This window comes from Orbicella faveolata, unplaced genomic scaffold (assembly GCF_042242905.1).
Source record: "Orbicella faveolata isolate gen_17 unplaced genomic scaffold, um_ofav_v1 contig_2, whole genome shotgun sequence".
NCBI classification, from domain to species: domain Eukaryota; kingdom Metazoa; phylum Cnidaria; class Anthozoa; order Scleractinia; family Merulinidae; genus Orbicella; species Orbicella faveolata.
The window spans coordinates 32,213,137-32,225,816 of record NW_028301547.1 but is presented as its reverse complement, the minus strand read 5'-3'; the positions used below and the strand labels follow the sequence as shown (position 1 = coordinate 32,225,816).

Genomic DNA, 12,680 nt, shown 5'->3' with positions numbered 1-12,680 from the left:
AGTTACAAACGTTTGCGTGAAAAGTTAAATTGTCACGTTTGCTACTTCAACGTGTTATTGAATTTGAAATGAACGAGAGTCAACGTAAAATCCGGCGGGGGGTGGGGGACGGTACTGCCATATATGGGCTATATAGGTATGTGCCGCTGTGAAGGGTATGGTTTTCAAGCAGTTTACTCGAAGAAAGGGTATATAAGTCAGAGCGTTTGGGTCTAAAATAGGGTATCATTTTTCACGAAACTGACCAGTTGGTTGAAGATTTTATCTAAACTAAGGAAACGAGGAATTGCCACTCAAAAATATAAAAAAATGAATTCGGCAAGTTTAAAGTTTTGCAACTCAGCCTCAACAGCGTCGATAGACGACTATCATAAAACACTACTGGATATTATTAACTGTCAAAAATCGGGATTCTGACGGAAATCGGTGGTTTTAATACTGGTTACTCTAGTATAGGGTAGCAAACTTCAGCGGCACATCCCCACCCAGAAATTCCTAAAGCACCCCCCCCCCCCGGGCGTAAAACATCAGAGTAAAATTTGAAAGCTGTCTTGACAAACAGAAATTGTAAGTTACTGTTGAACATCGAATGAAAATTGACATAAAACATACGCACTGCTAAGAATGTGACATTATGTGTTATCAAGGTTTCTGTCCGATCATATTCTGCAAGGGGAAAAGTCTTAGGTACCAAAGTAAATACAAACGCGACTATCGTGCCAGAGCTATGCATTGTACTCAGCACTATCCGAGATTGTCTCACTAGTTCATTCTCAAAGACAAACTTCATTTTGCCTGGTAGATTTTTTGTTCAAAAGATGTAAAAAAGTTCTGAATTGAAACAACCTAAATGCATGTCAAAGAATTGATATTGATCAGAAACTAGCCGATTTAATTTAAAATAATTATGTAGTATTTAGGCACGTATCCAACGTTTAACAGAAATCGGTCAGATTTTTCAGAATAACTCGGAAACCCAGGAAAGGGGACTTAATGGAGTTGAAATCCAAAGCATTTCCTGGGGAGGCACGACCCCTGACCCCTCCAGCACTAAGAAGCTTGCACTTTGTCATATTTTGTCACCCAAGAATTGGCAGACTGCACTCGGATTGGTGTAGTGGCAAGAGTCGAAATTCCCGGGTTTGACTCTCGGTGTCCAAATTATTTGAAATACGAAAAAACAAATGTGTGGAATGACCTTTACGTAAAAATAAGTTTCTAATCTCCTTCAACTAAGGTCTTCTCAACAGTCAACTCGAGACTGACGCCCCCACTACCCTACCATATGAAGTCAAATTCCCCACCCCAATAACAACCTCCCGGGGTCACATCAACTAGTCAAAAGTCCGGAGAGGAGGGGGGGGGGGGGGGCGGGGGCGGGGGTGTTATGTGGATGTCGTTATTTAATCAATAAAGTATATTTAAGATGAAAAATCGAAAGAAAACGAGATAAAACACGATTTCGATAAATGAAAATTTATTAACGTCGTAGCCTATTTTCGAAGTCTGTAGACAGACCTGATTTGCAGAAGCTAAGAACAACTCCTAAATACTTGTTGCGCATTTGGACAGAGTTTCACTGTCTTCTAAAACAAAAATATCTAAGCTGCACTAAAATTAACTGTAAAAAACAAGTGGCAAAATGAAAACATTTACAGTGCAGGCAATATAGCCTTAGCTTAAGAACGCCCTCCTCAAATTGACAACACCTTCCCCTCAAAACGCCAATTTTGACTTCAAAAATTGCGGATGAACAGTAAATGTTGTCAGTCACAGTAAGTGAACTGAAAATAACTACTAGTGTTAATATCTACTGTTGTGGTCATCATTTAATAAATATTAAGAATGCCCGACAGATTGTAACTCTCATCTCTGTTGAGGATATGACCATGCCGCAGTTTGTTGCACTTGGCCTTGCACAGCATTGGTAGCCTGTTGCTGATAAGCTTGGTAAGAGGCTTGTGGGTATGTGGCAGCAGCAGCCTGGGTGTACTGCTGCTGTTGCTGCATAAGAGGCTGGGGTGGGTTCGGCTGGGAAGGAGGCGGACCAGGAGGTGGTGGAGGCGGCGCCTGTTGTGAATACGAGTTGCTGCTGTAAGAGTTGCTGTATCCCCCTCCCATCATGTTCCATGAGCCATTCTGTTGCGACTGATTCCTTCCTCCGCCACGGGAATCTTGTGTCCTGTTGGAGTTAAACGACTTGTTAGCACTTGACATATGACCACCTCTCCCAGAACCACCTCGTCCTCCACCTGAGAAACTTGAATGTCCTGCCAAGCGGTTTCCACCACCACTTCTGGAATCACTACGTGAATCACCATAGCTGTTCCTGTTAAAATGACCACCACTGTTCCCCTGGGCAGATTTGTCACGAAAGCGGCTTCGACCTGATGTGTAAAGTGAAACATAATATTGTAAAATGCTATTAGAATATACACTGCGAAATGCTGCACACGACGCAGAACAGGACACATTGCTTTACCATGCCGATGTAACCACTGTAGTTAGCGACATTCAATTGGGATTTTGTGGGACAGTGATTTTTGTTGGGAAGAAATTTCAAGTTACTGACAGGTACTAGGTGTTCAATGCTAGTGTTTTTAACCCTTCTTAACTAAAAATCATAATCAGCCAACAACTGTCCCAAAGCAGTAGATAAACCTACATCAATGTCTTACTTCAGTTCCATATGATATAAACGATGAAACACTCATCATGTCACGAGTGCTGCAGGACGAATAAACAATATCCAAATCCGATGGGATACCAATCCACGAACTCTGCTCAGTCAGCCTCCCAGATAACGGCCACGTGCCATAACTGACGAGCGTCCTGCATACTGCTCGTTCAGTAAGTTCGTACACAATATTTCAATTACTTCCTCAACGGGTCAGAAAAGCAAGAATAGGGCGATACTAACCTTTGCCAAACATGCCCCTGGCTTGTTCAGCCAGCTGAATGAGCTTGGGGTTGACATGCTGGTTGGCCTCCTTAAGCACGGAAATCAAGTCCTTAGCCTGCTTCGCGTTGCCGGTCGTGAAAAAAGTATAGGACGTTCCTGTGCGATCTGAACGTGCTGTTCTCCCAATACGATGCACATAATCTTCTGAACAACTTGGAAAGTCAAAGTTGATCACAAATTTTATGTCGGAGATATCTAAATGATGCAACAAAGCAACAGGGTATCAAAATAATATACAATACAGCAGGCTATCAATAAAAAGAGGGCGTCAACACTGAATGCCAGCTCCCTAATGCTAATTTTAGAAAAAGTCAGAAACAGTCCCTCGATACTCACGTGGGCACAGTATGGTTTCCAACACCTTTTAATGTAACAGAAACAAATTGGCCACCAAAGTAGCCTGTGTACTTCTCCAAACAAACTTGCCTGGCCACAAGGAATCTGTCCCAGAGTGTAATTTTATTGAGCTTGTTTCTGCTCTGGGAGCCGGCATGAAAAATGTTCACCAGGTTACACTTGAAGCGGGAACCACACCATGACTCAGCGCGTCCAGATGATTGGGAGGGAAGGAACAGAAATGTAGGATACTCTTAATTATTAAGACAGAACACAGACTCGCCTGACTGCCACTTTATGAATTGTAGACAGTAATGCAAACTTTGTGGGCCCTTTAGATTCAACACTGCATTGCAACACAAAATGTACAAATATACAGGAGTCCTTTGTGCAAAGTTTAAAGAAACAGAAATGAATCTCAGCTCACAGTGCATCTTTGCTTTGCAAAAATAATGTAGTTCTGGGACTGCCAGTAAGATTTGCCTTACAAAGACTACCTTCAGTCAAGTGTTGTTATGGCTACCTGCACCACAACAACTGAGAATCCAAGCACGAAAAACAAAGAAAAACTGTGCAATAAGATTCAACCTTGTTTCTTTTAACCTTATCAGAGGGACTTCCTATCTGCAAGCATCTAAATGGACAAATGTTTCTGAATTTTTAACACTCTTAAGTGCCAAATACTCTTATTATCTCCTTGAAATAGCAATTTGAAGAACTTAACCTCTGCACGGAACTTTCAGGTCAAAGCCCAGTGCTATGACTTTCAGTCAATTTATCTTCTGTTGTCAATCTTTGTTGGCCAGGGCAATGATGCACCAGAACAATAAATAATTTTGCTTTCAGTTAACTTGATTGATGGAGTTGTTTACAACAAAAAAAAATTACCAAGTCAGAGCACTGGACTTTGACTTAAAGTTTGAGGTTGTACAGATAGTACTTTTACGCTGCGACAAGCTGAATCTAGAAGGCCCCACAAATTCTACACTACTGTGGAACCTGGACTCCATCTGTACAACCATCAAACACAACTCCACTGAGAATTGGTAAAGTGATTTTATTAAAATTCAATACTTAATACAAGTCCCACATGCTATGGGATGTGGCAGATATCAGAAAGGAATCAATCTGAACAGAGAGCCTGTGTACAAGGCAAGGCAGCATCTTGGACACAGTCTGTCCATGAGAGCCAATTGACTTGCAGACTAAAAAAAACACTTGTATCATGTTTAATTGTTGAGGTGTGAGGTGCAAGGAAAATCCTGACTCCTCAAGACAGTCTTATTTTGTAACTTGAAGGTTGAAGGACTTCCTGAAATGGAAAACATTTACCATTTGTATGCATGTGTGCATCTGACAGTGGCCCACAAGATTGCAAAGTCACATGCTGTTTTTCAAAATTTTGAAAGCAATTTTGGCAAAATAACTTAATTAAACAATGCAAGAAACAACTGCTCCTTTCCCTCCAGCTCAGCTGACAAACCAAGGTCATGCACAGTTCCTTCCACTCAAGGACAACCAGTAACCACAGCATAGATGATGCACCCTCCGATTAAAAAAATATACCTACTATGGGGTTAAAAATAGAAGGTAGAGTTAGTAAACAATCTTCAAAATCACCAACAAAGAGGATATACATCTATGCTAGAATGGATTGCTATCTAGTTACTCATTCCTAATTTCATGGTGTGACACTGTGAATATGACATTTACATGTACCATATCCAGTGCCTGTGCTCTAGGCCATTTGGTAAAATAAATCTGGTTTACTAACAAGACAAACGGTGACAAACCTAATCCTCGGGAAGCAACATCCGTAGCAACTAGGATGGGAGCATTACCCTTCCTGAATTCTAAAAAAGGATAAAGAGAGAAGACAAACCTTTTACTATTAAGTGTACTTCATGCACACAATTAATAAGTAATAGAAATATGAATATATAGGGATACAGTAGATATCCATTTTACTCCTTGAATTAAAAAAAAATATATATATATAATCAATCAATCAATCAATCAATAAAATATACTATGAATTCTGACGCACCATTCAAGACCCAATCCCTTTCAGGCTGAGATTTGTCTCCATGAATACACATAGCAGGCCATCTAATGAGAAAAGTACATTACAGACTTAAAAAGGCCAATCACTGGATAAAACAGTGAACAAAAACTAACAAAGAGCATCAGTAACGAGGAATTCAAAATGGTCAACATGCAAAATTCAAGAGCAAACTGAACATTCATCATGTGCTCTACAGGCAAGACAGAGTGCCCATTTTGTCCGGAAAAGACAATCAGAAATGCTACACTCACCCATCTCTTCGCATCCTTCTGGTTAGCTCATCTGCTCGTCTTTTAGTCTCCGTAAAAATGAGGGACTACAGTGGTAAAATTAACAAAGAACACATGAGCAAAAAGAAAAAGGAGGCTCAATATCATTATCAGTAGACTCAAACAATTACCAAAATCTACCTTGTTTTCAGACTCTCCCATTATCTCTTCCAGAAGCTTGATAAGCCTTGCAGAAAAAAAAAACAAACAAACATCCTCTTAGTCTTCATACTGTTCAGTGTACAAGAAAAATGTAAACAATCCGTAGAGTAGACTATGCAAATACTCTACAACACAATATAGCTGCACTTGACATTATACATGTAGTTAAAACTGCAAGTCCAGCTCTACCCTGTAGTACTTTTGTCCAATACACTTCACACAAAGTCAACAGTGTTGCAAGAAAGGCCGACTGACAGGTATCTTACTGCATGTTCATTCCAGACTAAAATTGAAGCACAACATCTGATATAGATGACAAAACACTGCACAAGTTCATCTTAAGTCTCAGATGGGTAGTTCTGTATGCAAGTAAGACCCAAACAGACACTATATGTTTCTTAAGGGCAGTTCCATCAGTGTGGACTTCACTAACAATATTTACACCTTAGTTCAAAAGAACTTCTAACCACAGTTTTAACCCACATCACAAGGACTTTTGTTTCTGAGGTAAAACCAAAGTGAAAACTTACTTGTAGTCTTTTTCAGTTTCATCACACACATCCACAATCTGTAAGATTTTGTGGTTTGCAGTGAGCCCTAGTGTTCCAACTGTGATGTGCACATAGTCCCGTAAGAAGTCACTTGCCAGACCCTGTACTTCCTTTGGCCATGTTGCACTCCACATAAGTGTCTGTCGGTCTGGGCGAATCTGTTCAATGATTGTCCTAATCTGTGGTTCAAATCCCATATCAAGCATCCTGTCTGCTTCATCAAGCACCAAGAAAGTGCACCGCCGCAGGTTTGTTTTGCGAGCCTCCAACATGTCAATCAGTCTCCCTGGTGTAGCTATACATATCTCCACACCTGCAGCACCAATAGCATGAGAATGTTACCAAAGTGCCATACAGCTACACAAAACTAAGGGAAATGATGACAACTGAGAACACTCCACTGTTGATGTATCAAGAAAAAGTTACCAAGTGAAACTGTCTTTTATGCACAGATTGTGTGTAAAATGAGTGTACAACATAAATTGAGTCACCTCTTTCAAGTTCACGAATTTGAGGCCCCTTTGGTGCACCTCCATAAATGCACACACTTCTGACTTTAGAGTTTCGTCCATATTGGAATGCAACACTCTGAACTTGCTGTGCCAATTCTCTTGTTGGACAAAGGACAAGAGCCTGAAAACAGTAGTTTAACAATTTAACACACAAAAGTGTTCAACATCTGCATTCCCTCTCACAGTATCAATGCTGACAAGGAAACCAAAACAGTTATTGTGATCATCAAAATTAATGACAACAATAAATAAGCAATTGCCAAAAAGCTTTGTTAAAGCTGCACCTATTAAAGTGCACCTAACACCCCAATTTTTTTTTTCACTAAAACCAATCTACTTATTGTTTGAAATACTTCTGCGAAACAATTTTTAGATTCAGTTAAATCCTTGATTTTCTGTACCCTGAGGAAATGGGTCCAGCGGCTACTGTGACATCTACCCAGGAAGGTTGAATATCTTATGTCCTCACATTTCCTCTACAATAATGCAATCACATGTTCGAAAAATGCACAGAAACGCCTTCCAGAAGTGCTATCAGCTGTTGCAGCAACATCCTAAATTTAGAGAACAATATGATGTACAATTTACAGAGGACAATCGGTCAATGGTAGAAAGAAGATGTTAACAATGGGTTGATTTTGTTGAACCAAAACAAGCGATGTGAGTCTGTGAGAACCATTGAAGAACTCTCACTGGAATTTGTTCTGCAGACTTCAAAACGCTATTTTCAAAATTTTCTGCTTAAAGCCAACCAGCAATTTATAGAAATACTACTGACAGCCTATATCTCCCAATCCTGCAGTATTTATAACACAGCCGGCAAATTTATAACTAATATACTGATATGTAAATAGGTTGCAGTCTGGTTGCAGCTGTACACCGCAAACCAACACTTACTTCTCTTTTGATTTAGATAAAAGTTGAAGACTAATCCTTTAGAATAACATGATAACAAAATCATCAGCAACCGCCACCCCAGACTCGCTAAATGCAGTTGTGCAACAATTCAACCCCTTCTACAAAAGGGCATACAAAATCAAGGATTCAAGCAAATTCAAAACTGTTTTTGCCCAAATGCCTCGTGGATTCGTTTTAGCAAAAACAGTTTGGGGGGTTAGGTGCACTTTAACTTGAATTTGGCATGTGTCTAACCTACTGCATTAGTCATATCCCAGTTAAGCAGGTTTCATTTGAAGCACTTTCAGTGACTAATCTAGTAAGACAATCTCAGAGATCAACCCCCCAAACCATCCCAATAGTGATCTCTGCACTAAAAATGTACCAGCTCACTATGATAAGCAAACTTTTACTACATGCACTTACCACAGGACCATCCCCAGGTTGAAGAAGAGGTTGGTTATTGATATGTACAATTGCAGGTAAAATGAACTACAAGAAGACAAAATTATATTACATCATGTTGTTGATTGTATATTAATTAATTAACATCAGCTTTACTACAGTAAACCTAGATAGCAAGTCTGCAAGGTGGCCAAACATCTACAAACAATAATTTCCTTCAAATCTTCATAGCTTACAGATAGTTGACAACCTCAGGTTAATTAAATTGCTGTTTGTTCAAGGGAAAGGATGTTGACCCCAGTATAAAGGTTAGTTCTTTTTATGTATTTCTAATTTCAGAACTGAGCAATTTTCCTTTCAGAAAATGTGAAGTGAAGGAGAAAGTGTTCTGTCTTCCCTGACAAACGTCTACTACAAGTGTTTCTTTTGTCGGCCAGAATTTCTCTCAACATCAACACATTATAAATTTTCTGAATTTTCTGAATTTATGATATCTGGATCTGTGATATCTCTCTCAGCAAGTTTTTGTGTGCTGACATTTCAATATCTTGGCAAGAATTTTGGCAAGTCAAGATGTTAGCAGACAAAAACTTGACGAGAATCTTGGTGAGATCCAAGGTACAGGTTTTCCATTAGATTGCAGGCTCAAGCCAGGCTCTGCTTTTAGGCTTGGCTAAATCTATATATCATGTGACAGCATCTATCAGTGGTGAGCAAAAACTTGTGAATCCCCATTCTTTTAGCCAAAACCAGATTGTTTGCATTTTCATCAAAATTCACCTACCTTGAGACCTTAATTGCTTACTTTACATGTACTTTAACACAAATGTCTAATTCCCTGTTTATTGCATGAACAGTGGAACAAAATTAACATTTAACCAACAACACTTACAGATATAGTTTTTCCTGATCCTGTCTGTGCAATTCCAACAAGGTCTCTACCACTGAGTGCTACTGGCCAGCCCTAAAAAAAAGAACTCTTTATATCTGCGACTGCCATACAAAAAAACCTAATAGATTGGTACAATAAACTATAAAATTGGTACAATAAACTATAAAATTGCCACAATTACCTGTGCTTGAATAACTGTTGGTTCTTGGAAACCTTCTTTTCTTATTGTATCCATAACATAATCTGGAAAGAAAAGATGTAAATTTGGTCATATAACATGACAATCATTTAAGGCAAGCCCTGGAAAAAGATCGAAATTAGCAAAGTACAGGTAGGTACCAACAACAACAAAAAAACACAAATCAATATAAATTATTACTACTTTAGCTTACTACGTTGTCAGAACACTGCTCATGGTTGTCTTATCAAACTGAACTGAAAGATAAGACTTACTTGGATAATTTGCTTCCTCAAAAGCTATCACTGGCTTTGGTACATTCCTCCCTAGAACAGTAAGTTCAGAATGTCTTCTGTAGTCATCAACTTCTTGCTAAAAGACAAAATCAGCGCACATTTCATTATATTTCTAGGGCTTACTAGTTTTCTTCTTCTAGAAACAAACAGTAATATTTTCAGAGACTTGTACCACATGTACCTTCCACCTTTCATACTTAAACAAAGGGCAAATGTAATATAACCAAATTTAGCTTCTAATAAGCTTGGTTTTTCTTTGCACTTTTTTCAATGTAGGATGTTACATTCCTAAAAACTAACCACTCAACAGTTCCTTTTGTTGGGGTACCTTAAATACCTACCATCGACCTGTTCTGGACATTTGGATGTTCCCTGTACAAATCCTTCTTGAATTTTGGCAGTGCATCAAGATCCCACTTTGGCTTTCTTAGCAATTGTCCAGGGCTGTTATTTAACTTGTCTTTTTTACCACCAAATCCTCCACCCCCTCCACCTCTAAATGAAGAACCAAAAGACCCTCCTCCAAAACCACCACGGCCACCTCCTCCACCACGACTGTTGCCTCCTCCACCACGACCACCACCTCCAAAGCTGCAAAAACAGAGCAAATTGTTTTAGATTATGAGAAACCACCTTACATACAAATCAACGGGAGAACATTTAGCAATAGTTCAGTTAACTCAATGGTTTGATGTAAAATGTACTAAGTGCAGGAAATAATTTTTATCATGCAGCAGGATGTGTCCTTTGGAATCTCTATTTCAGCCCGAAAGTGTACAGATTTGTTCAGACATTGATTATGTAATTTGCACTCATAAATAATGACTCCATCTGTAGGTGAACATAAGTATAGGTAATCATACGGTTTCGAGTTCAATTTGGAATTAATTTGCAAGAGTGAGTTTTTCAAAAAGCTGAATTGCACGAGCTGCTTCGGCGAGTGTAATTTCAGCTTTTTGAAAAACTCACTTGTGCAAATTAACTCCAAATTCAACGAAAAAAACTGTATGATTACTTATTAATAATATAAACATGAAAAAATTCGCACAGAGGAAGTGCCGGAAGATCTTTCTTGAAGCCATTTTTACTCATTTGAGAAAATTTTCTTAATCATTTTACGTGATATCATTTTCTTAGAAAAGTTTCTATTGTCTTTCAGTCAATCATAATCTAGAATTTCCATGTGTAATTTGCACTGGCATTACACTTTTTGCACTGGTGTTACACTTGAACTGCACTGCTCTTAGCCAATCAGAATTGAGTAATTTTTTTCATGTGTATTATTATAAGATAAATATGCTTAGCAATGCCTTATGGGGCAATTTTCTAAAAAAAAAATGCATTGCTTATTTCCAAAGCAAAACAACCCGGGGATCTGTATGATTTGCGATTTTAACTTGTTTCAAAGCAAACATGGTCTTTAAACAAGATCTTCACATCATTTTGGTGCTCAGTCACGAGGTCTGATCATAACCTAAAATGCATCAGACAACTTTACAAGTTTGATCAACGTCCAATGACCACCTGGGCAATAACACAATCAGAAAATGAGTTATAGGGTTAATGAAGTACAGTGATGAGCAAATCAGTCTTCATATTTAACAAGTACACCAGGAGGAGCTTCTTCTTTGCCTCATCGGATACATAATGGAATAAGAAAAATAGTGCCAAAAAAAGAAACCCTTTTCCCTGGGTGTTTATGGGCTTGATTTTCAAAGTAGAAGCTCAAATGGGGTCAGAACTTATCCTAAACAAGTTATGGCTACATGGCCAGTGCACGATCAGAGATGTCAACTGGTCTTGACAAGGTCATCAGTCAACATCAGATCATTTTCAGGGCAAGACTGATGTTCCTGTTGTTGGCATCCTTTAATTTGAATATTTTTCCACTTAATAAGCATCATAACAAGCAAATATTGGCAGAATAGATCACACCGATCAGTCTACCTAGTTTCTGTGTTGGATATCGTGACAACAGAAAGATAACACTATGTTGCACAGGGACTTCATGATCTTCACTCTTGTCCTAAATAGGGTCTTAACATAGAGGGTGATGTCCTACACAGGGTAGGGTTTTTAGAGTGTTTTATTTTCTAAACAGGATCAGGATTTCAAATACCCTGCAGCACCTTGAGACAAACAAAAATTTTCCAAACAATTGCCTTAGGTTGTGTTAGGAGGTTTCATTATTCTCAGGTTTCATTCTCTCATTAACAATAGCTTAACCAGTGATTCTGAGAGAATTTTGCCAATTTATATATTATACATTTTGCAAACACAAAACTTGTCCTAAAGTTTCACAACAGTCCCTGAACTAAGTGGCAGTGTTTCTTCTGGGGCTCCTGTGACCATTTAACTCGCATTACACACACTTAAAATATCTGTTTGCATAAATTACACTACTTTTAAGAGTTGAATACATTAGCAGCGGCGCCATGCTTGAAGACTACGGTACATACTTAGTCAACGTCACTACAGTGGAATATAAAAGATGTCGACTGATAACAGCATATTTATCCTCTAAGGCCTTGTACGTAAAGCTTGCTTAGAAACAATCCACCTTCCCCTCGAGGAAATCGCATGTGGCAGGCGTCTTGCGTGAAAAGCATGGACTTCTCAAAATTCACACTTTCGACCCGAAATACGACCATATGGAGAATGAAAACTCACATAAACCTCCTTTAGCATTTGCCTCTTAGAACTAACGACTTGATTGAAACGAAGGTCGAATTTATGTAGATGTAGACGAAGAAAATGCAGAGGTCATTGAAAATGGCGCATTGTCCATATTCATCTTCTTACCTTTTTCGTTCTGAACGGCTACCTGGATCAAAAGAACGACCTCTGTCATAACGAGACATGATTCGGTAATGTAGTCTGGTTGTTTTGAGCCTTAGCAATAAAAGATTCTGGCCAAAAATGCGATACCGAAAGCACGACTTCACAACCAAACTCGTCGCCGGTAAAAGCAGGCGTGAAAGAAAGAACTGTGACGCAGGCGATTCAAACAAAGTGATCTCTGATTGGTGGGGACCTTATTACGTAATACTTAACACAGGCTGCCCAAGAACGTGGTTGGCTTTAAAAGGGTCTGGTATCCATAATGAATTTACTTTTCTGATTTCCTTTTGTTTCCTTCCCCGCAAAATCAGCTT

The 12,680-nt window shown here is 39.0% G+C and overlaps 1 protein-coding gene across 1 annotated transcript; it reads right to left on the bottom strand.

The window, feature by feature from the left end:
* Positions 1 to 1,460: 1,460 nt before the first annotated feature.
* Positions 1,461 to 12,521, bottom strand: LOC110069725 (putative ATP-dependent RNA helicase DDX5). Its single transcript, XM_020777268.2, has 14 exons — positions 12,328 to 12,521; positions 9,867 to 10,116; positions 9,505 to 9,601; positions 9,233 to 9,294; positions 9,052 to 9,123; positions 8,181 to 8,246; positions 6,837 to 6,978; positions 6,325 to 6,658; positions 5,774 to 5,819; positions 5,615 to 5,679; positions 5,346 to 5,407; positions 5,092 to 5,151; positions 2,921 to 3,157; positions 1,461 to 2,387 (listed from the first exon to the last, which is right to left on the bottom strand). Exons 1-14 carry the CDS (start codon positions 12,384 to 12,386, stop codon positions 1,867 to 1,869), a joined length of 2,073 nt encoding a protein of 690 aa, XP_020632927.2. The 5' UTR covers positions 12,387 to 12,521; the 3' UTR covers positions 1,461 to 1,866.
* Between the last annotated feature and the right edge of the window lie 159 nt (positions 12,522 to 12,680).

Coding starts and splice junctions, on each gene's coding strand:
- LOC110069725 (XM_020777268.2), bottom strand. CDS start 12,386: ATGTCTCGTTATGACAGAGGTCGTTCTTTTGATCCAGGTAGCCGTTCA. Junction 9,602..9,866: donor ATGTCCAGAACAGGTCGATG/GTAGGTATTTAA, acceptor TTTGTCTTTTAG/CAAGAAGTTGATGACTACAG. Junction 5,408..5,614: donor AGAAGGATGCGAAGAGATGG/GTGAGTGTAGCA, acceptor TTTTCTCATTAG/ATGGCCTGCTATGTGTATTC.